Genomic DNA, 26972 nt, shown 5'->3' on the forward strand with positions numbered 1-26972 from the left:
CCTGCATTCAGACCTGGAATCAGGCATTCATTCAGCAGATCCCTGCCACTGGCCAGGAGCGTTCCACACATGGGGCCTGGGAATGGAAGGGAAGGGTCCCGCTCTCCCACGAATCTCAGACTAGCACACTTGGAGAATGTGATTGGCATATTTGGCAGAGTATTTCATAACACAGAGAAAAAACATCAAGTTGGGTGGTGGTAAATCTGGAATGTGGTAAAAAGAAGACGACCAGGGTAAGATAACCCTTATTTTTGAAACCTGAATATAATTTGTCCATTCAAGGAAGGGATGGTTGGTTCGAGTGAGAGTGCAGGTTCTTTTAAAACAATTTTTAAAATTGTTTTTGGGAATAGCAATAAGGACATTTATTATAAGTGTAACCACTTCTGAAATCTTTACTGGAAAATATCAGCTGATAAAACCAAGAAAGGATACCTGGGTTAATTCACATGTTTCTTGTCATGGGACTATTTTATTTATTACCAGTTTGCTCCCTTGACAGTATAAATGTAGTTTCTGTGCACATTACTAGACAATAAATCTTCCCCCCCCCCCCCCCCCAGTTACTCAGTGCTCTGGATCCAGGAGCACCATGTCGTTATCTGCTGCCCCATGATCCCTAAATCACACATACAACGTCTGCTGACGTCTGTATTGTTGTGTGGGCAAAAATCATGAGGAACATATGGTTCTCATTCTACCAAGACTTTCATTTCATGCTGCTATCAGAATGCTTAGAAATCCTGATTAGTTGAAAAGGAGATTAGCTTTCTCCCTAGTGGAATAATTTTATTATAACAGAGGTGTCATCTCCTTGAGCTAAATGTGGGAAGAATAATAGAAAGATTACAGATCATGGAAAAAACCTAAAAAGACATTATTTTAAATTATGACATGACTTCGAGAGCACATCTTGATATATTTAAATAAAAACCTTAAAATTTAGGTAACTAGATTGATCAATTTTAATTCTCACTTTTCCCATTTGCATCACTTTTATACAAAAAGCACTCCCCACCATCTGGCTGATTTATAGACTAAAAAGCACTTTCTGGGCTCTGACTCCCCTTGTCTGTCTGAGTTCATGGAAGTGACATATTTAACCCCAATAGCATCAGCTCTGGGAGTCAGTATTACAGAAAGAGTCAAACTCTACCCTTACTTAAGTTCAAAAGAAATAAGTCATGAAGCATTTCAATGACTGGTTTTTTATTTACAAAAAAATATCTATGTTTATATTTTATGAAGATAATAAATAAATCAATACATAACTATAATTTGTGCTTTGTTGGCCTCTCTATGTCTTTATACTTAATATAAGAAAATTCAACTTATTTTTGTCCAATGTATTTTTCTCTGGATATTATTAAAATAAGTAGAAATGAATTTTACATTTGGTTCTATGATCATTTAAAAATATAGAGCCTTTCCTGTTTCATTCAGTAAAACCAAGGAAATAGTTCTGGGGACCTTCTCAACACCAACCCTCAAATGTGTCATAAATGCTTGTACACTTATGTGTCTCCAGGGGAAAAAATGGCCTGATCAATAGATATTATGGCCTGGAATGGGAAGAGAGTGGGATTGAGAAGATGGGGTTAGAATAATTTGATGGTTCCCAATCCTCATTTTGAAAAAAAAAAAAAAAAAAAAAAGAGAGAGAGAGAGAAAAGAAAGGAGAAAATAAACACTCTAATCATAATTTTCCTAAAACTGAAAATATTAAATGTAAAGGACCACACATTTATTATAAAAATTTGTGCACTTGAGGGGGGAGTCCCTCAGCCCGGCCTGTGCCCTCTCGCAGTCTGGGACCCCTCGGGGGATGACCACTTGCTGGCTTAGGCCTGCTTCCTGGGGGATTGGGCCTAAGATGGTAATCAGACATCCCTCTGGCAGCCCGGCAGCCCTCCAGGGATGTCCACTTGCCAGCGGGGAGCAGACCTAAGCTGCAGTCGGACATCCTTAGCGCTGCTGAGGAGGTGGGAGAGACTCCCACCACCACCACTGTACTGGCAGCCATCAGCCTGGTTTGTGGCTGAGCAGAGCTCCCAGCTCTGAGGCTGTGGCTGGCTAAAAGCAGGTATCTGGGGTTTGTTTAGCTTCTATAATTGAAACATTGTTGCTTTTGGAGCTGTTGCTTCAGGAGCTCAGAGTCGGGCTGCAGCAGGTGAGGAACCTTGGCTTCCTCCATCACTGGAGCAAGCAAACCTCCTGCTCATTTCAGCTGCGTGGCTGCCAGCTGCCGGCTGCCATCTTGGTTGGCAGTTAGTTTGCATATCGCCCTGATTAGTTGGGAAGCATAGCGGAGGTATGGTTAAATACCCTATTTGTCTATTATTAGATAGGATATGCTTTTCAGAGTCTTTTCAGATAAAAATCCCTACTTTTGGATTTTTTATGGTTAAAAAAAGACAATTTCATTTTATAATTAACAATCATTTTATAATTAACAATTAGTCCCTCCTCACTTTAGTATTTGTAATTATCCTGGTGAGTGAAATCAAGGTGACTGAGAACCACTGTGTTGGCTAAAGATGACAAGTACACAGTCAGTCCAATGACCTTGGCTTCTAATTCCAATGAGCCGATAAGTGTGAGTCCTGGAGCAAGTCTGTATACTTATCTTGCTATCAATTTTCTTATATGTAGAAATAGGCTTTACATTAGTTTCTATGCAAGTGCCCTATAGTTCAAAAATATAGCCCTCCAAGCCTGATAGGATTATCAGCCATGATACAGTATTAACTGTCATGTAATTTCCTCATAAAGAATCTTCCCTAAAGAACATTATAAACTGATGAACAAAAATAGGTACAGAGGCAAAGAAGCATCGAACAGACTGTCAAACTACAGTGGGAAGGCTGGGGAGGGTTGGGGCAGGGAGATCAACCGAAGGACTTGTATGCATGCATATAAGCATAACCAATGGATGCAAGACACTGAGGGGGGAGGGGGTGTGAGGGCACGTGCCAGAGGGTAAGGGAGGCCGGGGAAAGGTCAATGGGGAAAAAAGGAAACATATGTACTACTATTTGTAATAATTTAAACAATAAAATAATAAAAAAGGCATCTTCCCCACTTTTGGTCATGTGCTAAAAGACAACTTCATTACCAAAAATAACAATACATTACTCAACCTCTTGTTCACAGTATGGTGGCTGCTACTAGTTTGTAAGTGGTACTTGAGGCACTTTGCTTTTCTAAAATGTGCTAAGTTTTTAGAATTATTAGTGATAGATGGTGTGAGGGAGCAACAGAAGGAGGGAGGGAGGAGAAAGAGAGAGAGAGAGAGAGAGAGAGAGAGAGAGAGAGAGAGAGAGAGAGGGTTGTCTTTCCCAATTATACTTCCCTTTCTTCTTTTCATCTATCCAATCTATCTAATCTTCCAGAGTGCATTACACAGATGTCCTGGTCCCACCAAAAAGTAGATGCACAAGGACCAGGAATTAAGTGACACATGTGACTCACTTTAGGAATGCACTTTAGGACATGTGAAAACTGAAAGCGTTACAGTAAAATCAGATATTGATTTTATTTTCCCCCCAGATACTAACAAGTTAAAAAAAATAAAATTCACAAAATCATAGTACAGTACCAGATGGCATTTAAAAATCAATAAGGTGAAGTTAAGTTTACGGGTTTTTTTATGTTCTCTTGATGCATGAAAAATTACATTTAGGACAATTTTTCCTCCTAAGAAATTAGTGATGAATTTACATGTTCAGGGAAAATCAGTTTGTAAGTTAAGGTAATTTACAATAAGAATTATTAAGAGAAATGTGACAGAAGAATACTTACAGGTCACTATTGAATAAAAAGCTCATTTTTTTTTCTTTCAAAATTGACCATTTAACCCATATTAAGCAGGAATTTAAGGCTTATTGTTACTTTTATCAGAGTACCAAGCTACACATTAAAACAGTTACATTATACTTTATTCCACTTTTTACTTTGAGCAAAAGCAGGTTAGGACTTGATATGTGTGTGTGCATACACACACGTATTTTTAATATATGCACATATATAGGTTGCATCTTATGGTATATATATATGTCTGTATTCAATATAATATTAAAAACAAAATGGGGAAAGTCCTCAGGAGATTTAGGGAATACGATGACTTTTAATAATTTCTACTGTGAGTCTATAGGAGTTAGTGACACACATGGCCACAGCTTAATCACATCTTATTTTTGTTTTAAAAAGCACACTCTCCAAGCAAGACCTTTATCCGTCATACGTGTGAGCTGTGCATGTTCTTACTAAGTGGGCGAGTTTTGTTCTCATGCCATGGGAGCAGGTGGCATGAAGCTGTTTTGATGAGGTGAAAAGGCTCCTCCCCTCTTTCCCCAAGCAGCAGCCTGAAGTACGTCAGCAGTAATTGTGTGCCTGGCTGGGCTGCGCAGGGAGGGTGGAGGCAAAATTGATATCAAATAAGGGTCTCAAACTGAGATCTGGATGCTCCATTTAAGTTGTTACCATTTTCATCAGCCATGCCCGGGGTGAAAAGCTTATAAACACCGTCTGTAGTAAAAACATTTATTTTTGATAGATTTCTAGTGTTGCAGTGGATGTAAATGAAGGGGTTTCTTTATCCTCTTTTCATTTTATTATTTACTAGTCGCACTTCAGCTCAGACAGATAAGAGAGAGGGGTCCTGTTGCCTAGATGTGAGTTCTTTAATGAGGAGGGGAGGCCCCGGGGAGCCGAAATCCAAAGTAGAAAGATGCTGCTTTCGGGTTTCTTGTCATTTCTCCAGTCGCTTCTTCACCCTTTTCCAATGGGCCTAGCGATCAGGAACTATCCAAGGTGCTAGAATGCTGGCAGCTTTGCCGTTCAATGCAGACGGATTGCAGAAACAGAGAAGAAAGATTACTGCTTATTTCAGAAGGTAGGTTCTTTGTTTCAGAATCCCTGATTAATCAGCAGCAGCATCAACAGACTAAGGCAGCTGGAGAGGAGAGAGAGAGAGAGAGAGAGAGAGAGAGAGAGAGAGAGAGAGAGAGAAGCAGGAAGGGAGGGAGTCAGGGCAGGGAGGGGGGAGGGGGGAGGGAAGAGAGAGAGAATGAGAGAGCTGGTTGTCACGGGGGAGGGACCATGCCACAAGCTAGGCTGCTCCAAACCTTCTGTATGTAAGTGGCAATGAGAAAGAGCATCTTTTTGGCTGAAAGGAGACATTTAGAGAGGATGTGGCTGATTTTTTGTTTTTATTTATTTTTGTCTTCACAGAATATAATCAAATGAGACACCTTAGCCAGCCTGGGTGATTGCTTCGAGTCTTGTAATCATCTGTGTAGCAAAGTGGGTAAAATCATTCAATTTCTTCCCTGCTGGACCTGGAAGGAGAGGGGCTGTGTGTTCATCCCCACCCATTAGCTATGCCCTCTTTTCTCTGAATGTCGATTTAAGGAAGCAAACACCTGTCTTCTGCCACCATACCTTCCTAGAAAACTTTGAAGGCCATTTTTATCTGATAGGAAGAACCTCAAGAATGCTCTGATCTCTAGTGATGAAGAATCTGGGAGTGGACACTTTCCCCATCCAGATACAATGCACTTTAAATGAAGAAAAACTGAGCTGAACTACAAGTCTATTTCCTATGGTGCTGGATTACTCCTCCAGAGCTGCCCTGACATCCACCGTGCAAGAGGGCTCTGACAGACACAAGTCACCTACTGATTGTTGCACTTAACTCTCCCTGGGGACTTACATTTTGGTATGTATCTCATTTTTCAGATTCTCTAAGCATGCTAATTGAATCCAGCACTAAGTACACCAAGCAATCTGGTTATGAAATGGGATGGATTTAAGCTGGGGATACTTAATGCTGAAGTTTGCATGTCTTATTAGGTGGAGCAGAAATAAAGCCACAGCAAAGGCATTCAGGGCTTTAATGAGCCAGAGGCTATTTTGTACCCTCTTGCCCACTTAGTTACATGACCACAGAAATGGTTAAACTAGAAATTCATTAGTAAAATAAGCCATGTTGAATTATTAAAAGCATGGAAAATATTTTCAAGGGTATTAATTGACATTCACATGTGCATGCTGGCTATTTATCTGCTATTCCTTATCATAAATATTTTACAACAGTCTCTTGGCATATTTGTGTCAGCCCAAATTTATTTTCTCAAAAAGACACTGTACCGAGTAAAAATTAGAGAAACTATTAGACATACGCTAAAGCTGAAACTGCTTTTTCCTAACTGACAAGACATAAATGTTTTTGAGAAACATTTAAAGTTGCTTTGCTAACAAAGAACTGGATTTTTCTTTCTAAATATAGGCAAGGAATAAGGAAATCCAATTGGAGAGTTTACACAATATAGTTTTGGTCCCTTTAAGATGCAAAAATTAATAACCGAGTGGTGTGGAATAGTAACTGTAGGACAAGAGTGAAAATCAACTCCTTTCCTAATTCTTCACATTTAAAACAATGCTCTAGTTTGCTTTCTATATTGCCAAGTAATAAGCAAATTAATATGAGAACATGTGAGCTGAAATTATTGTATTTTTCTATGGAAAGTGCAACATATGTTTGCCAACTCAGAAAAGAAGGGAACTCTGTGAAGGAAATTGACACTTCTGAAAATTAATGAAAACAGACCTGAGAAAAATATTACAACTTCACAAGGAACTATAGAGAAACCCAAGGACTTGAAACCTCTGCAAAGTTTAGAGGGGGATATGTAGAAATCCTATACACCAGGAGACTGGCTATTGTTCGAAATAAGAAATTAGTCATAGACTCCCAATTCAATTAGATGATGTGCATTGTAGCTCCAGTCAGCAATTTATTATACTGACTATGTCTACTTAGCAAATACTGCCTTGCATGCATCTGGAAACTGTTGGCTGAAGTCTCAACAAAGTGTCTCGGCCATTGACATTTCACAGGAATCCTTACTATTCCTGAATGTGCAATCTTTAAATGATGGGCAAGTTGCACCATGACAACCTGAAGGAATTTCCAATTTATGATGCTCCTGCATTAATGTCATCTATGCTCATTTTACCCATTTTAGGAAGGGAGACAGCGGTGAAAAACTCACTACAAAGAATCTGCTTTCTGAGAAAAAAGCAATCAGTGTTTTTGTAGTTACTTCCACAAGCTCTCTTGGTTTTAACTCTAACATTTCCCATTGTGGGCAGAACGGCTGCATTTTGATGACAGTGAGAATGAGAAAATGAGTGTGGCAGTTTGTGGGGTTGAAGGTAGGATTTCAAGCACAGTCAAAGTGAAATTACAGGACATAATTTTGACAGGTTATAAGATTTGAGCAGAAAAACAATTTTGACATGGTTTACGTGGTTATAGATTATAAGCAGGCAATCTAGTCGGTTGATTTTGTTTTATGTGAAGTCAGCAAATTTTAGAAATTCATTTGCATACATATTTACATATGTGTATGTATCCTGATTATTTAAACACTGATAATATTGTCACAATGTGTTTTTAACTTGCTTTGAGTACATGCAAAAATTGTAAAGGTCTTTATCTCCTAATGAACAAAAGATACATTAAAAATTGCCTGGGAAAACTTTTATTTGGATGAATTTGCACTATTGGCCAAAGTAGGATTCTTTATCTCAAAGAAGATTCAGTTATTGGAGTGGGAGGGAAAATCAAATTTTAATAACTCAAATTGTAATAACTTCTTCACAGCATTGAGACAGGTGTGGTTTGGAAACTTCAGAAATAACTAAGAGGTGGAGGCCAGAAAACTTTATCTTGTGCAAATAAAATATAACACATAAATGTGAAATGGAAGTAAAATGTCTAGGCTTTCAACCAGGAAATTTATTCCCTGTATGTATCTTGTTTTAGTAATAAAACATAATAACATTATAATAATAGCACAAAATAAACTTCACCTTATTTTAGCTATCATATTAACTTATAGGGTTCATTGTCCCCTTAAATTTAAGAAGCTTTTCATAGAACTGAAAGAATTGGAAAGCAGTTCTCTCCCAAAACAAGTGGTTTTTCTCCCTCTACCATTTAGTGGATGTGAAACATGACTGGATTAATGGAGATTTTATAACTTATTGTCTTGGAAAACCAAAGTTTTAGACAGAGAGCCACTCAATCTCAGAAATTCCAAGTAAACACTTTAAGAAGAAGAAAAGAACCAGCACCCATAGGGATCAGTGGACCAATTCACAGATGATACTGGTGTACTAGGAGCCTGCTTTTGGTAAATGGTGGTGAATGGTGGTGTACACACTCTGAGAAGTGAGTGTACACAGCTCTCTAAGTCTGTCCTTATGGAGCAAGAGTGGTTGATCTCACAATACATAAAATTACACTGACAGAGGAATTGGTTCTGAATTTCTGTAGAAAATTATTTAAAAATCTTAATATTTATTTGACCCTTTTGCACATCTTCAACAAAAGCCTGTAATTGGTAAAACATCTTCTGCACTATGAGGAAGCCAATCTTGACATCAGTTAGTGCCACATTAAATATGTTTTGGTAAACTGAGGCCACAAAAAAGTGATTCCTTAATCTACAAAGGAAATAACCCATATACATGCATGATCTTTAAGTTTTTGCATGGGCTGATTTTTTAAAAATGTGCTCCTATTTTTTTTCTTTAATGCTAAAAATCTTGTAGTGTCTTAGCTTCTTGAGTTCCTTGGATGCAGATAGTGGCTACAGAAAGAGAATAAAATAATTGATTTTTTATGTTTCCATAGGTTCCATTTAGATATCCTTATGTTTATTTTATGTTCCACATGTATATGTTCTAGATAGTTTGATTACAGCTCTCAGCTCAGCATTGAAAGGTATAGTGATGGTTTTACACAAAAAGAAAAAGAAATGGTTAATTCAATAAAAAAGTAAAATGTTTAGTGTTTTTAATATAACCCTAGTCCAGCCAGTGTAAATTGATATATCTTAGCTGAGTAGAGTGACATTTCAAATTTTGGAAAGTGTCACGATATCATACAAAGTTTTGTTTAGGAAGGGTGTGGTCAACAGGAAATAAATGCAAACGTGAAATAATAAAATAAAGCTGAGCCTGTTGTGCTTAAGCCCACATCTGTAGCTTTTATAAGAATGGCAGTGATTCTAAATACAGTAATTCAGAAATTAAATGAAAGGAATCTTACAAATGCAGACTATAACTGGAAAAAAGAGTAAAGTGAAGATGTGAAGTTATCTGTGATTTGTATGGGAATTCTGATCTTTGTCATTTTAGGTGCTTTCCCAGGAGAGTCCCTGACACTAATTTTAAATATTGGCCACAACTTCCAAAAAAAAAAAAATAACACACAAAAAATCTTACACTATTTGAATCAATGTTGTACATTCCAAAGAAAACATATGTGCCCTGTGGATGATGACTACAGATGTCAGCTTTCAACCAGTACTCTAGGGGGTGCTAAAATGTCTAATTTGTTGTGAGCAGAATTGGCTGCAGACATGTACTAGTTCAAATAAAAAGGCTGAATATAGAAACTCAAGCCATTTCATTGAATTTTGCCCACTCTGTTGTCACAAATATCCCATGAAATAATTTGAGGTCTAGTATGGTAGATTGATTGATTGACTGACTGACTGATTGTGCTATATCTGAAGATGCTATCTGAAGAAAGGGGTCCATTTGCTTTTTAAGTATGGTTTTCTAAGTTGCTGACTTTAGGAGTTAGATGCCCAAGTCACACCTTCATAAAATACTTGTACATAGGATTTTCATTCAAAAGCTAGAAATGAACTTGATTTAATATCCGACAGTCAAAATGCAGCCAAGTTTTTAGTGGTAAAGACAACATACCTTATTTAATATCTATCTTGTCATAAATATAACTTTTTGAAAGATAAACAGATTTATGACCCTACATGTCTGTTGGGTTCTCATTTCAGGGAAATTGTAGCAGTTGTAATGAGGTAGATACTTAACATACGGTTCACTTTTCTTTAGTGAAGCCATGAATCTGCTCATTCAGAGTTCAAAGACATGAGAAACACCTTTTAACTTGAAAAGGTGGAGGCTAAATGTTTGATAGATGGGATGAGTTTTGTGGTTCAAGTTCCCCCAGATTCTTATTTTCTTGACGTGGAAAATGGGGCAGAATGGATAAGTGGTCTGTCTACATGTATTTGGTTAGTGAGCAAATCAGCTAAGGCCTTTCACGGCCTCCATATGTATATCTGTAACTAAGAAAGTTGAACTGCACTAAACATTCTATTGACTAAAGTTTCAAAGTAAAAATATGTTTATTGTGTTTATTACTAAACACAATTTTGGTTAAGAATTGTAAAAAATATCTAATAATTATGGTCACCTTTCTTGAACACTTACATGCATTTTTTAACTGAATCCTCACAATAATGTAAGGAGATAAGTGTTATTCCTCCACAATTTACAAAACTTGGAAACTAAAGCTTAAAGAGGTGAATTAACTTGCACTAAGTCAGAGATCTAGAGGTAGTCTAGTTGGTATTTTCAGGTCATGCTGCTCAATTTTTCAGCACTGCTCTTCAGGACTGCCTCACTGACCACCTGCTTACATTCCAACTAGGTTTTACATGCAGAGAAGGAAGAAGAAAAGTGTGATTGTGATGCTTAAACATTGGTAGGGTCCAAATTCATTTTTAATCTTAATTTTTATTTTTGAACACTAGATGTAATTGTTGAAAATGCTTTTGTTGTGCATTCTCAAAAATAGTGACCATACACCATGACAAACTAGTAAATATCAGCACTGCCACCTGAATTGGTGCCCTTGTCCCACTGTATTGAAATTGTTCATTCATTGAGTCCCTATACTGTAGTGTGAAAGTATAGCGGAAGACAATTCTGTCTTTATCCGTGGTTTATTCACAACAGGTGTTCAACACATACTTGAATAAATGAATTATCATAGAATCAAATACTTCTCTAGAACTAGATGATGTATGCCTTCTCACAAACATTGATTCAATTTTCATTACTCTAAAGTTTTACTAGATTTTATGTTTGATTTTCATCCCCCAAATGTTCATCTCAATGAAAAAAAAACTTATAATACAACTTTCCATAGTATAAATATTTCATGATACTATTATGTAATATTTTCTCAGTATAAACATAATTTAAACTCTAGCCAATTTGAAAGGCCACTTAGAAAGATAACTAATTTTCAGAGGTACACAATTAACCCTGTTGATGTGTAGTATATATAATCTGTATGAAGAATCACTGCTGTCATTTGCATTGTGAAGAAAATTTAAGGGAAGAAATAAAAAACTCTGGATAATTCCTTATACAATGAGAAATATATAATTTTGTTTGAGGGCAGCTTGGGAGTGATCATCTTCTACCCTGAGGGCATTATCTATAGCATTCTTGAAATACTCACTTGGTTTGCTTAACTATGGTAGAATTAATTCCATAATGTTATGCATACCTTTTTTTATCCAGGCACACCAGTGCTGAAGTCCTTGGTAGAAGTGAATTTTCAATAATGGATATGCTTTAACTCCCTGAGAAACATGTTCTTGTATTTTTCCCTGAAAATTGCAATCATTTGTAGCAGTAATTTTCTATTATTCTGTGTGTCCACCATTTAAGCATCTAAACTGATGGACTGATATTAAAATACAATTATGTTAGATAGTTGGAATTAAAAGACCATTTTATTTGCCAGCCCATTATGGCTTAAAATCAAATCAAACATGGTAAAACTTAACATAAAAAATCATGAATCAACCAATAGCTCTTCTATTCTCTAGATTCAACAACTTCATAGAAATTAGAGACTATATCATTAAATTCAATGTAAGTTTCAAATAACATATGGATTGACTGGCAGCTAAAATTCTAATAAACTGTGATAAGAAGCGAAGTTTCCATAGCTACAATCCAGGTTATGGAACATGATTATACTTCTAAAAAAATCAGAATAAAAATGATTTGTAATGGCAGGAATAAAAGTCTAGGACTTCAGCATTAGATAGTTGGGCTAATGTTTTACAAATATTTTGTAGCCTTTTGAAGAAAGTAAAAAGATGTAAAGGTAACATATAATTTTTAAATGGCCAACTTTTCCCCCTGTTAATTGATTTTTGCTTTAGATTTTTTAAACTGACTCAATGACACCAATTTCCTATACTACAATGAATATGCAATTGAGGACATTAAGCTTTATTAAGCTAGAAAGGTAGAATACTTACCTTGCATGTAATTAATTAAACTTAAGTTCTGTTTTTGATTGATTAAAGCATAATTTCTCCATTCCCTGGCTTTATTGATTTCTGTGATTCATTGGATACTCTATCTTCAAGGCATGATGATTTGCATAGCATGCTGGTCAGCCACCCACTCATTCATCTATACTCATACATACATTTAAAACTGCTATTGCTGCCAATCTTCCTCCTACACTTTTATTAGAATAAAATTAGCTAACATTATTACATGTTTACTATTGTTTAACTCCATGCTAAGTTCTTTACAGCCATCACGTCTCTTAGTCTTCACATTAGCAAGTGGTAGGAGAACTTATTCCTATTGTTTTATAACTAAGCGTAATATATATTGGTTCAAAGTCCTATGTTGTTTTGATTTGATTTTGGTTTTCAGTAATCCTTTCTGTGGCTGAGGTTTTTAAACCTTCATGTAGAGATGATAATCAGAGTTGTCACTGCTTAAATTTCCAGACTGGTCAGGATTAACATGGGCCTCGTGAGTTGTCATATCAGGCCATCATAGAGAACCATTTTGAAAAATAATGAGCATCAAAAGGAATTGTTGCCAAGACAAATTATATTAGAAATGTGTATATCTTTTTTTTTTAATTTTTATATTTTTTTTATTGATTTTTTACAGAGAGGAAGGGAGAGAGATAGAGAGTTAGAAACATCGATGAGAGAGAAACATCGATCAGCTGCCTCCTGCATATCTCCTACTGGGGATATGCCCGCAACCCAGGTACATGCCCTTGACCGGAATCGAACCCGGGACCTTTCAGTCCGCAGGCCGACGCTCTATCCACTGAGCCAAACCGGTTTCGGCAGAAATGTGTATATCTTTGATGACTTCTATTTTGTTCTTGGATAGTTCAGATTCAAGTAAACTTAATTTAAAATGTAAGGAAAACACACATGATAAAAATGTTTCTTCCAAATAATTATATAATTTTATTTTAAATTGAACAGTAAAGTCTTTACGGTGATCAGAAATAAATGAAGCTTTGTTCATCTATGTCTTGTTGGTATACAAACACATTTTTGTGAAAGAAAGATATGACTCTAATTACATAAACCAATTGTTTATCTTCAGGTACTTCACTATATTTGCAGCCTTATGTTACCTTTCAGTGCAAAACCTTTGCTGTTTTTCCTGCTAAGTTGGTTACTTTGAGGAACTGTTTGCTACTCAGGCAACGTTCATTTCATATTTATAATCAAATATTCTGATGGTTTATAATTTCCAATGAATCATTATCTCCAAATTGATTGTACCATAATCATTGGCGTTTGGGGGCTGACATGATATTAAAGACAATAAACAGAACCTTGTGTCCCCATGTCTTCTCATGCTACAGGGAGTGTTCCTTTTTACATGAGATCTTCCAAGATGATGAGTTCTAATCCCGAGGAAGACCCTTTGGACGCATTTCTCCAGTATATTGAGGATATGGGCATGAAGGCCTATGATGGCTTGGTTATTCAGAATGCATCGGACATCGCTCGAGAGAATGACCGCTTGAGGAATGAAACAAACCTGGCCTACTTGAAGGAAAAGAATGAAAAAAGACGAAGGCAAGAAGAAGCAATAAAACGGTAAATATAAATAAAAGTGTTCTGAGTTTTGTACACGCAAGAAAATCTGTGAGTTGTGCAAAGGCTGTGATGTCATCACCTGGTTGAGAAAGGGACTGTCAAAGGTAGACTCTATGAGACAGTGAAAATGGCTCCTCAGCTATGACAAAAGCATAATCCATCCTACTGACAGGAGCCTCATGAGTTACCAAAAGTTATTAATTTGAGTGTTGTGCTTGTGGATATGCAGATGGGATGGGGAAATAATCCAGTGTCTTCTAAATAAAAGTTCATTCTGAACAGTCTCTTGATTAAAGCCAAAGAGAACTCACAACACTTCAATAGCTGATGCTTGATGACAATTCCCACCTTTAACAGGTTCTGTTTATAGTTCTTACCTTATGATAGAGTTCATCTTATCGCTAGAAGATAAAAAGACTCATCATTGTTTAGAATTATGTGAGCCTCTGAAGACCAGTAAAACACTCAGTGTGTGCGCTCTGTATAGAATTTTGTGATTATTATAACTCTCACCTGCTACCAAGTATCCAAGGTTTGTTCAAATGAAATGACTTTTGTGTTGCAAAACCTACCAGCTACAAGTCAGGGAGCACTAGATTGCAGCTTTCAAAGTGAGGCTAAGTTTCCTAGGGCACTGAGACCAAAAGAAATACAGACATCTTTTCATTTTTCAAAAGAATATTACTGTGTGTGTGTATGTGTGTGTGTGTGTGTGTGTGTGTGTGTGTGTGTTTTAAGGGGTAGAGGTAGAGACATGTGTTTGATGGAGTTCTATTTCTTCAATGGAGACCACTTACTAAGTGCATAGATGCAGAATTTAGATAATTAATCCATATCTATTAGCTGAATAAATGAATCATAATAGTGAAGCTATTTTGATAGTTAATGGGTTTTTTAAAAATCAAATTTAACATTAATGCTTTTGCTTACTCTCTGTGAACATTATGATATTTAGGAAAATAAAATATTATTTTAAGGAACTGTTCATGCTTATAAAGAAACCATGTAAGGACACCCCACTTCGATTATTTAATTACAAGTAACGTTTATGAGAAGTGTACTGCCAGAGATGCGAGCCTTATAACTACCTGTTGGAAGAGAATTCTAAGCAGAGTTCAATATATTCCATGAAAGGAACAAGGTAAAATGTATGGACCAAGGCAAAGATTGGAAGGATTTAAGTTCAGACTGGTAGTGGGCCACCAGCTAATGTGGCCTTATAAACTCTTATGTTTTATTTTGAAGGAAAAAAACATTCATAGAAGTTTTTAGCAGAGGTGTAACATGACCTAACTGAATATTTCACAAGGATTATTGCTTTCTTTGCATTGAATGGATGGGTGGGGCATAGGTGAATGCAAGAAATCCAAAGAGAACGCCTTTACAATAATTTGGGTGAGAAATGATGATGGACTAGGTGACATAAAATGATCAAATTATGGGCATCATCAGAATTTTCTAATTGATGAGATGTAGGTATTCAGGAAGAGAAAGAAATTAAAGATGGTTCTCAAGTTTGTTTGGTTTTTTTTGACTTTGCTGCGTTGTGTTTTTTTCCCCCCTGAACAATTAGAAGAATGATGTTTCCACTTAATGAAATAATCAGAACTAGAAGAGAAGTAAGTTTGGATTAAATGGTGGGGAAATAGGAGCTCAGCTCTGGCAAGCCAATTTTGTAAGCCTTTTTATATATCCAAGTGGAAAATTCTGAATAGGCAGTTGGATCCAGGATTCATGATGGAGATCAAAGCTGGTGTATAAGCATCATATGCTAAAGAGCTAACAAGCATGAGCCTAGTAGAGAATACCTAGGACCAAAAATTAGATAAGGATAAGGACAATAGGAATTGTTCCTTGGGCCACTTGACTGCTTACTTGAAAGGAACAGTAGAAGAATCCAGTAAGAACAGCCAGTGGAGAGGAGAAGAAACACAAAAGAGTGACATTTCTGAGTAAAATGACAAAAGTGATTAAAGAAGAGAGAGTGCGTGTGTGATGTAACAGATAGACTAAATATGTTGAAGCCTGATAATTGACCACTGCCTTTTACCACATTGGTGTTGTTGACTGGAGCAATTTCTTTGGAGGACTGGGGGGGAAATCATACTGGGATTGTGTTCATGAAAAAGTGTGAAGAAAGGAATTGAAACAAAATATGAAGAACTACCTTGAAGTCTGAGTTCAAAAATATTTAAAAAACATGAAGGGTAGTTGAAGAAGGAAGTGGGGTTTATGGTGAAAGCTAATTTTTCCAGTGTTTTTTCTTTAACAAGAGAAGAAAAACACCTTATTTAAAATACTAGCATGGCAATAGAAAGGGAAACACTAAATATTTATGAGACGAAAGGAAAATTATTGTAATTATGTCTCTGAGTAGCTGGGAAAGGATGGGATCTATAGTATCTCAGATAGGAGCATAGGCTATTTGGCCATTGTGGGAGAAGGGATGTCACAATATGTGGATGACTGATGAGTACATGAATGAGTAACCCTGCATAGAAAGGCCTCACACCTGGCTCATCATATACCAAACACCATTTTATTATTGTACTCATACTTGTTATATGTGCCTGGAATTGAAGGATGCTGTAGTGTTTTGCTATCAATACCTCTTCCCATGGTTTCCTATAATCTCCCTCAAATATTTTTCTGGAAGCCTAATTCAAAGTGCAAATATCTTTGGAAGGGAAAAAAAATACTAGGAAAGCCTCTTAAATTGTGGAAACTTTTTAAATGTCTTTCATTTTTAAAAGCAGAACCCATGTACAGCATGAGGACATAGCAGCCTCTGGAATGGTTGGGGGAGGGGTTGCAGAGAAAAATGTCAAAGGAGCCAAATGTTTGGTGATTGGACAGGAGGAGAAGACTAAAGTGCATGTTTTATAACAGGCCTGGTGGTGTGTACTCAAGTTGTCCCATCTCCGTAGCCATTGCAATGTCCAAATTCAATTTAATTTTGTTCATATGGTGGCCAGTATTCTGAGGTTCTGGCATAAAATAATATGTTAAAATATATAATAATCGTCTATATTATAGAAATCTTCACAGTATATTTTTAGAATTGCTTCAACATTCCCAATAAGAAATTTATTTTTAATATTTTTTAAAACCCCATAACAAGATTCTGGTCACACAGGCATTTTAGGGTTTCAGGGATGACACCAGAAGCAGATATCCTCATCTGCATTCCACAGGTATTTTAATATTTTTAACATGCAATTTATGTCAAGTTGTAGAGGAAATTCAATGTGACATTAATTAACACAGTCTAATCAATTAAAATTCTTTATCATGTCTGCAAATGCCTTCTTTAGTATATAGTATGATTTAATATATAGGATACAAATGCTGGAAATGTAAGGATGGGCATGTTTGACCTTGAAAAGGCATTGATGATAATTCTCTGTGAAATATGCCAGTTGCAATTTCAGAAATGTGCAGACTGCCAAGGATTGCTTAAAAAATGGAAATAGGATTTCGTATGATTGACCTTCTGGATCACATATGTGCTGAAATGCCTTTTGTGCTGAATCTGAGAAGCTTAGAACACTGAGCTCTTAGAAAAAGAATATCCTGCCATAGCTGGTTTGGCTCAGTGGATAGAGTGTCAGCCTGTGGACTAAAGGGTCCCAGGTTTGATTCCGGTCAAGGGCACATGCCCGGGTTTCTGGCTGGATCCCCAGTGGCATGCATGCAGGAGGCAGCCAATCAATGATTCTCTCTCATCATTGATGTTTCTATCTCTCTCTCCCTCTACCTTCCTCTCTGAAATCAATGAAAAGTATATATTTTAAAAAAGAATATCCTCAGTGTTCTAAGTCACTTAGGCTTTCTAAACCCAATTCCTTATTTCTGAACTAATTTGAGCCACATGTCAATATGAACCTTCTTGTTTCTTCACTTTCACTTCTCAAATGAGATTTTACCAAAAAGACTTGTGGGTGAAAAATTCTAAATAAATAAGAAGACACTGTTAGTATTTTCCTTAACAACTCCAAATAAAAACTGGCGAGAAAGAGAGAGAAAGGCTTAAAAGAGAAAAGTTAATGGAGAATAAAAACTTGTTTCAATAGCTCATCATTTCTGCTATTTTAAATCCTAATGGTTTTGTGCAGGCACTGTTAAATGAGATTACTTTTTATTAAAAGCCTATACGAAAACAAATGCACATAACATACAGCTTCCAACAAGTGAGCTCCTTTTAGATGGGTTACAAAACCCTGGTCTGTTGGATGTGTCTGGGTGAAAAGGGATGTTTAAGAAAAAGGGAAGATGGGTATGTTGAACCATTAACTCAGCACAAGCACCAGCCATTAAAAAGGAAGCAACTGGCCAATGAGTACAGAGTCTGGCCACAAACAACCTGTAAGGCAATATCTGTGTGCACCTGTGAGGAGGTTCACTATTTACAGGTAACGCCTTGTTTACATTATCAAATAAGGATGTTCACTGAGGAGGATGGGCAATCAAAAGACCATCTGGTATACCAAAACATGCTTAAGTTTGAGGTTTCCTTTAAAGTAAGTTTTTCTTTCTGGATTCTGAAACTAGTCTCTTCACTGTTTCATTTTACCACGTGCCATAGTAGAGTGGGGCTTTGACTTACGAGTTTAATTCGTTCCGTGACAGAGCTCGTAACTCAAATTGCTCATATGTCAAATCAATTTTCACCATTACAATGACACGTGATGCTGGGCTGATATTGTGGCGTTCACTGTGACGTTCTCTGCGCCAACTAGCAGTGGGGTATCTGAAGCTGGCTCGTAACCCGAATTTTAGCTAGCAACTCAAAGCAAAAAATTGGCTGAGAGACGGCTTGTATCTCGAAAAACTCGTTAGTCGGGACACTAGTAAGTCTACGGTGGTTAGCAAAGGGAAAGAGGGGTGGAGGGAGTTAGACAAAATTTTCCTAACTTTATTAACCAATGTCAACCCCAATAAATTCAATAAAATTTTAAAAATATGGAGCCCAGTCAGTATGGTTCAGTGTTTGATCATCGACCTATTAACCAGGTCATGGTTTGATTACTGGTCAGGGCACATGCCTGGGTTACAGGCTGGATCCACAGTAGGGGGTGTGCAAGAGGCAGCCGATCAATGATTCTCTCTCATCATTGATGTTTCTATTTCTCCTTCCCTCTTCCTTCCTTTATGAAAATAAAATAAAAATATATTAAAGATAAAAAGACAATAAAAATACAAAAAATATTTCTTAAAATATAGCTATAAAATTTGTTCCCAGTACATGTCTTTCTGAGTATGTTTTCTAATATAGGGAGGTGCTGCATTTAATTTTTCTAGTGAAACAAATGCTACATTAGTGAAATTCTCTCAAACATTGCAAGTCTGGAAGACAGCTCTTGACTTTAGCAAAGTGGTTCTGACACAAAGGACTACTTAGGCTGATTAGGAATGTCTCTATTCCCTGTGGATACCCTCAAGGGATCTATATGAGGTTATATTTCCTCTTTAAAAGTGACAGTCAGAAATGGAATTAGATTATGTACAGCTCCTTTAAATATACATGCACTTGTATATTAGTATGGATACTTTGAAGCTATTTATATTAGAAGGTTTCAGTATTTCCTTTATTCAAAGAGAAGCAAAGGATGACTGGAGTCCATTGGTCAGACCATAGAGGAAAAGAAGTAAACATAAAAATAAAGTGTTTACTTATCCTTTATTAAAACATTGCTGCCTAAAAAGTCAATTTTTATGATACCAAGGTTTGAATTGGTTAATGTTTTAAGTGATTACTCAAAACACAGTTACAAAGAGCTCGGGTGAAAGAGGTTAACAGTGGTATAAATCCTCTTTAGATAGAGATGGCTTCTAGAATCATACTCATTGTTACAGAGAATTTATGGGGGGAAAAACTTATTCAAGTGCATTTTAGATGTATCCATTCAGTGCAGCATGAATAGCTACTTTGGTCACAAATAGATAATATCATTGGGTTTGTGTTAATTGGAGGCATGCAGAAAAATTAAACACCCTATTTGTATATCAAAAGAAATGGTAAAGCACCATTACTCAGGTTCAGTGAAGACAGTTAGATGAACCAGCATTCAGAAACACAACTTCGTCAACTTTTAGAAATACCATACATTTAGCTATAGTTCCTATGCTTAGAGCACAGAAAACAAACCCTAAAAGCCTTCAACCATACTTGTATTTAGAACTAAACTCAAATCTGCTGCATGTCAGGATCTTGCTGGAATGAATCAGCTGATCTGATCTGATGTGAATTTCTGACCTAATTTTGCTGTAGGACTCAGTGCTTAGGCAGAGAAAACAAGGTTAATGTGCTGATAAGTGGGCGAGATTAAACAGCAGACAGTATTTTAACAAACCTCTCTAATTTCAGCTTCCTCTTGTGTTTGTGATTAATTCCAATCACTTTTCTATTAGTCATTTCAGAGGACCACAAGCTGCTTCGCTTGTTTTCATGTGAAAATTGTGCATCTGAATTTTCTTTTTTCCCCCAAACTAAACAAGATATCTAGGTATTGCAGTAATATTGGTTGCAATAGCAAATGCATGGGGAGATTTTTAATCATAGAACCATATGATTAGAAGAGAGAATTCAATAACTCATCTTGTCCATCCCTCACTAACTGCTCTTTATTAAGCCAGAAGCCAAATGTAGCAGGCTGATCCTAAATGAATTGATTTATTAAAAGTGTTCTATTTTTTCCAGTGCTGGTGGGGAAAGTTAATATTAATGAGCATATATCTAAGGACACCACTTATGCTCATAAATATTAACTTTCTCCACTAAGCCTAAGGACACGACATTTGTCCATTTTGGTTGTTGTGCCATTTCACCTTGTAAATCAAAACGAAGCCTGTCCCTGGCCTGTGGTTTTCAGTAAGGGTCACTTCAGTGCTAAGATATTTAATACAAACCAGCATTCATCCATTGACAATTCCCATTGCATCTATATTGAATAGGGGTGATTTTAGGCTTTTCATCCAGTCACCTGCCAGGACAGAGTAGAGACCACCTGTGGAGGGACCTTTAACGGCTCAGGTTAAGGTAAGGCTCCTGCTTCTTTTCATGGAGCTTTTTTGAGAGCTGTTTACACTTTTGCGTGTTTCCACTTTAATTACATCCCAGACCTAGCATTGACCTTTTCATTTTAAGAAGCTCCGTGTCTGTTCCGTAGCTGAAATAGACAGATGTTGGCAAGAGGAGGGGCTTTTCAGAACATAACCCCATATGGGCTGTCAGTCAGCATCAGAATTAATCTCTTTTTATGCTGAAGAAATCGCAGCAAAGAATGGAAATTCTAAACATCCGAACATTTGACAACGTCAATGATTGAAAAGAAGCCCATTGGAAAATTTAAGGTAATGTTTCTTTTAGATGTAGTATTAAATATTTAGAGATGGTTATAAATCAATGGAGCTATAGTTTTCCATCAAGGGCTGTTTCTTATACTCTGCAGGCTATGAGAAGATATTTTCAATCTTTAAACATGGCCTTTGTAAGATGTTAAAAAACCCAGATAAGGGGAAGGAATTATTATGGAGCAAGACGATGAGTCAGGGGATTTTTAAAAAAAAACAACAAAACTACTAAAAATGCAGTATGGCTCAGAGAACATGTCTAATGTAACAAATGAAGCTGCTGGAGTAGACTGAGCATGCTAATGAAATAGCTCCAAGGTCTCTGTCCAACTTTGAGGTTGCCTGGAGAAAACATCGTTATCCTAAATTTATGGGTCACCTTGAAATTAATTTTAATCATGAATTGATAAAAGGAAAATCAAGCTCCCTCCCCAAATGAATCTCTGCTCAAAACACATGTCTCTGGTTGAAAGTTACTCTTAAAAACATTCATATTTGGAAATGCATGACAGAATATTCATGTCCATGCTAGAATATGAATATAACCAGCCTTCCAGGAAGCAGGGGGAAAATAACTCTATTTATCAAAAGCACTTTTGATAAACTGTACAAGGAAAATGCTTTAAAAAGAAAAAGACCAGCATTTAAAATCCATTACTTTAATTAGTAAATTGCATTTTAGTCTTTGATTGGAGGCTAAGTGTACCACTCAGCATATCCTGACTTTTGAATAAGAAATTAAGTGGTTCAACAATGAAGATAAGCATTACCAAGGAGACTTCTTAATTTTCTATTAGGCTGAGGTTTATAGGTGTTGTATAGCTCTTTTGTTTCCATACAAAGTTATGCATTTTTTTAAAATATATTTTATTGATTTTTCACAGAGAGGAAGGGAGAGAGATAGAGAGAGTTAGAAACATCGATGAGAGAGAAACATCGATCAGCTGCCTCCTGCACATCCCCCACTGGTGATGTGCCTGCAACCCAGGTACATGCCCTTGACCGGAATCGAACCCAGGACCTCTCAGTCCGCAGGCTGATGCTCTATCCACTGAGCCAAACCGGTTTCGGCCAAAGTTATGCATTTTTTCACAATTTATTATACATCAGGCATTGTAGGTGCTTAGGATAAAGCAATGAACAAAAGAGTAAATAATGTTTGCTTGCCTTTGTAGGATTTACAACTGGTGAGGGTGGGGTTAGGGAGACAGACAATAAACAAACAAGTAAAGTATATCATAGGTTAAAATGTGATGAGTTTTTATGAAAAAAACTAAACTAGGGAATGGGAGTCAGGGGTGGGGAGAGAGTTTAACTTTTGATAGGTTTGCTGAAGAATAGGCTCAGTGAAGATGTGATATTTGAGTAAAGACCTGAAGTAAGCAAGGAAAGAACCATGCAGATGTCCAGATGACAAATGTCCAGGAAGAGGAATGTCCAGGGAAGAGGTCCTAGGTGGGAGTATTCCTGGAATGTTGGAGGAAATGCAAGGTCATGTGGCTGGAGGTAGAAAATGAGCAGAGAGGGTTAGAAGATCAGGTCAGAACAAATGGGGTCAGATCTTGTCAGGTCATGGCAGTCACTGGCTGTCACTCAACTGAGATGAGAAGTCACTCAGTTTGGAGAGGAAGAATGCTATAATGTGACTTCTGTAAGTAGAAGGCAGATCATTCTAGTTGCTGTGTGGAGCATCAAGGGCAAGGGACTTCGCTTGTGAGGTTATAAGAACAATGGTTTGGAGGGAAGACGGTGGCATGGACCAAAGCAGCAGCACTGGGTGGGGAAGTGTGTGGTGGAATTGGAGAGACATTTTAAAGGTAGAGATGACAGCATTTGGTGATGGATTGGATGTGAGGTGTGAGAGCAAGATAAAAGCATGGCATTCCAATAACAGATGGGAAAGAGCAGAAGGAGGGCTTTGGTGACAAAGGTTTTGCACATTTTAGAGTCTGAGATGTCTCTTAGGCTTCTAATGCTCTGTGATTTGTAAGAATTTCATGTTTTGTATTTGATAATTTGTAGGTATAAGGTTGAATAATTTCATAGAAATGTGAAACACTTTTTAAGACCCTAAAGATTATGCACACATTTTAAGATTGGAGAAATATTTTTAAATAAATATTTATCCAGAGTGGGGCAAACATGTAGATAATCACAGTGAATGAACAAGTGCCTGGAGGTCTCTGCCTCTGTGCCCAGCTAGTAGAGTCAGTGATCTTAGTTCGAAGAGGCGACACGATCCGCACTCGTAGACACTTTCCAGTGTAGGGCAAAGATAACAGTCTTAGTCCTGGAATCTGAGAATCATGGTAAAAGGCAGAGGTAGGCCCACAAAACACTTGACATTTAAAAAAAAAATGTTCTGACAATGGGTAGATGTAACTATTAGCATTGGTAATATTCACTTATGGTCTTTTTGCAATGATGGAGATATCATTTTCTAATTAATACATATTGGACATCATTTCTGTACTTGAGTATTCCAAAACCCTGTAGACTGTTGCCCAATAGTAAAGTGGAAATTGGGAAGAACAGTATGTGCGGGGGTACAGGGGAGTGTAGCTGAGTAGTGAGAGAATCCTGGTGTCCGGGCAGAAGGTGGGATCGGTTTCTTTTACCTCCTAGCTTCAGTGAGACCCATAAAATGTGCCTTAATTTTTAAAGTTAAGTTTAATCATTTTTCAATTAGAAATAATATGCATTTTGTTGCAGTAAGAGAAAAAAATGGTGCAACACATGTGGATCAACTAGTGGACTAGCCAACAAGTATAGCTTGTTAGAATCGGTAGCTGTTATTATTATTACTAGTATTGCTTTTACTGCCATTGGCTTTATTTATTACCTTTATCGTCATCACACAGTGTGTTTATATTAATAATGACATAGGGCACCATGTCCAAAAATATTTTACCTTCATTTTGGATAGAAACCAACACAAGGAAAGAAATGGGATTATTTGCTTTAAGCATTTGGAAATAACGTGTGTATTCAGTCCTCAACGGTGTATTTCTTATGTTATCATTCTGTCATTTTCTCCATGTACACATATTTTTGTTTTTGTCTGCTAAAATGGTTAAAATTATACAAGGGCTGAGAGAATTTTGGCATATGAACAGATGAAAAAATGCAGTAATTGGTCATTTTACTCTTAATTATTAAACTGGCTTCCAAGAGTAGAGAAGCTGTCTCTTGTGCATAGCAAGTTTTACAACATTTGTCCAATCAGATTGCATCACCTCACTTAGTGCACTGTCATTGGGTGTCCCGAGGGAAAAGGAAACAGGCTGGCACAGCATGTGATATTACAAATGCAATTCATTAATCCATTTCCAGATATGTTCATGGAACTACCCTGCAAGGTCTCCCTCTTGGCATAGGAGCTGCTAAATTTTTATTCTTTTCATGGAAATGCATACTTTCTGTGAACATGCCATGACATTTAAGCTAAAAGTAAACTGAGAAAGAAATAATGAATCAAATCTGCTACCACCACACACACACACACACACACACACACACACACACACGAGATAACAGTCTAAAATGATTTTTTTTAATATTTTTTATTGATTAAGATATTACATATGTGTACCCTTCCCCCCCCCCCCCCGCTCATCCCCTCACCCCCCCCCCGTTGTCCGTGTCCATTGGTTAGGCCTATATGCTTGCATATAAGTCCTTCGGTTGATCCTTCCCCCTTGCCCCCACCCTCCCCTACCTTCCCTCCAAGGCCCGACAGTCCAATCAAAGCCTCTCCGTCTCTGGATCAGTCCTTGTTCATCAGTTTATGTTGTTCATTATATTCCACAAATAAGTGAGATCTTGTGGTATTTATCCGCTTTCCAGTTCCATCCATGCTGTGGCAAATGGTAAGAGTTCCTTTTTCTTCTTCCTCTTCTTAAAGAATACCTTTCAGCATTTCATATAATGCTGGTTTGGTGGTGATGAACTCCTTTAGCTTTTTCTTATCCGTGAAGCTCTTTATCTGACCTTCCATTCTGAATGATAGCTTTGCTGGATAAAGTAATCTTGGTTGCAGGTTCTTGCTATTCATCTCTTTGAATATTTCTTGCCACTCTCTTCTGGCCTGCATGGTTTCTGTTGAGAAATCAGCTGACAGTCGTATGGGTACTCCTTTGTAGGTAACTGACTGTCTTTCTCTTGCTGCTTTTAAGATTCTCTCTTTATCTTTTGCTCTTGGCATTTTAATTATGATGTGTCTTGGTGTGGTCCTCTTTGGATTCCTTTTGTTTGGGGTTCTCTGCGCTTCCTGGACTTGTAAGTCCATTTCTTTCACCAGGTGGGGGAAGTTTTCTGTCATTATTTCTTCAAAAAGGTTTTCAATATCTTGCCCTCTCTCTCCTTCTGGTACCCCTATAATTCTGATGTTGGTACGCTTGAAGTTGTCCCAGAGGTTCCTTACACTATCTTCATATTTTTTGAATCTCTTTTCTTTTTCAGTTGGGTATTTTTTGTTTCTTTGTATTTCAAATCTTTGACTTGATTCTTGGGATCCTCTTGTCTGCTGTTGGATCTCTGTAAATTATTCTTTATTTCAGTCAGTGTATGCTTAATTTCTAGTTGGTCCTTTTTCATGTCCTCCATGGTCTCACTATACTCCTTGAGGGATTCATTAAATTTATCGGCGGTTTCCATAAAATTCTTGACAAACCTTATAAACGTGGCCTTGAACTCTATATCCAGTCGTCTGCCCTCCTCCGTTTCTGCCAATTGTGACCTGTTTCTTTGTCTCCGCATTTTGGCTGCTTCCCTGTGTTGATAGAGTGGCCCTGCACGCCAGGTGTCCTGTAGGGCCCAGTGGCTCAGTCTCCCCAGTTACCTGGGGTGGACACTCTTGGTGCACTCTTGGTGCCTTGGTTGTTGTAGGATCACTGGGAGGAATTGACCTCCAGGCCAATTGGCTGTGGGAAGCAGCTGTGTCTGAAGTGGGAGAATGGTCCCCCTCTGACCACTGGGTACAGTGGCTCCTGGATCTAAGGAGGTGCTAATTCAGCCCCTGCCTGAGGCCACACAGCAGGAGCCACGAAGAGGCTCAGCTGTGAAGCAATGCAAGCCGCTGCGGGGCCTTGGGCCTTCTCTTGGAAGTTCCGGGTCTGCCTGGCTGGGCTATAGTTAGGTACATTTACATGCAAAAGCCTCTGCCGCAGCCTGGGTGGGGCGGGGTCTCAGGGAGTCAAAAGGGCGGAGAAAGAAGCTATGGCTGATTCTCCGCGCGCCCGGAGTCGCGCGTCTCAGTGTCCCGGTAACGGCTGCAAGCACCTCTGAGGGAAATCCGCCCTCAAGTTCGCCCGCTGCCGCCTGACAGACCAGCCTCTCCCCGTATGAGTCCTGGGTCCCCAGAGACTTCCCGGAACCTGAGTTCAGAGCAGTCGGGAGCTTGTGATTCAAAAAGACAGCCGCGTCCTCAGGTGCCACCCCCTTTCCGCGCGCGAGCCGCCGCCGTACCTCTGCACTTCACCTCCGCAGCTCCTCTGGCTCTCAGCGTGCTTTTCTTTTCTTCTAGTTGTAGAAATTACACTCCGCCAGCCTTCCTGTTGTTCTGGACGATGTTTGCTCCGTCCTTTGGGATATTTTTCAATTGTTGTGTGAGGCGACTATTTCCCGGTGTTTATCTATGCCGCCATCTTAGTTTCTCCCCTAAAATGATTTTTTAAAGAAACATGCTGTGTGGCTTGACTTTTCTTCTTGTTTTCCACTCCGTGGTGTAAATGCTATTTAAGTTTCAGCTTTGTATTGGTTTGAGGATACTGGGAAAGGCTGGGCCCACAATAACCTCTAACACTTTGTATGGGAAAGTGTGCTTCTTTCTTACATACT

The 26972-nt window shown here is 37.8% G+C and overlaps 1 protein-coding gene across 1 annotated transcript in view; it reads left to right on the top strand.

Annotated features, from left to right (window-relative positions):
* Nucleotides 1-4419: 4419 nt before the first annotated feature.
* The window catches only part of NYAP2 (neuronal tyrosine-phosphorylated phosphoinositide-3-kinase adaptor 2), a gene marked incomplete at its 3' end in the record, with an annotated part of 213149 nt that continues 190596 nt past the window's right edge, over nucleotides 4420-26972 (top strand). Inside the window, exons 1-3 of the mRNA XM_081095287.1 lie at nucleotides 4420-4897; nucleotides 5236-5722; nucleotides 13544-13781. Coding sequence (XP_080951413.1) covers nucleotides 13561-13781 — 221 coding nt within the window. The 5' untranslated portion in view covers nucleotides 4420-4897; nucleotides 5236-5722; nucleotides 13544-13560. The remainder of the gene's footprint in view (nucleotides 4898-5235; nucleotides 5723-13543; nucleotides 13782-26972) is intronic.

This window comes from Myotis nattereri (genome assembly GCF_964212035.1).
Source record: "Myotis nattereri genome assembly, chromosome: 7".
Taxonomy (NCBI): domain Eukaryota; kingdom Metazoa; phylum Chordata; class Mammalia; order Chiroptera; family Vespertilionidae; genus Myotis; species Myotis nattereri.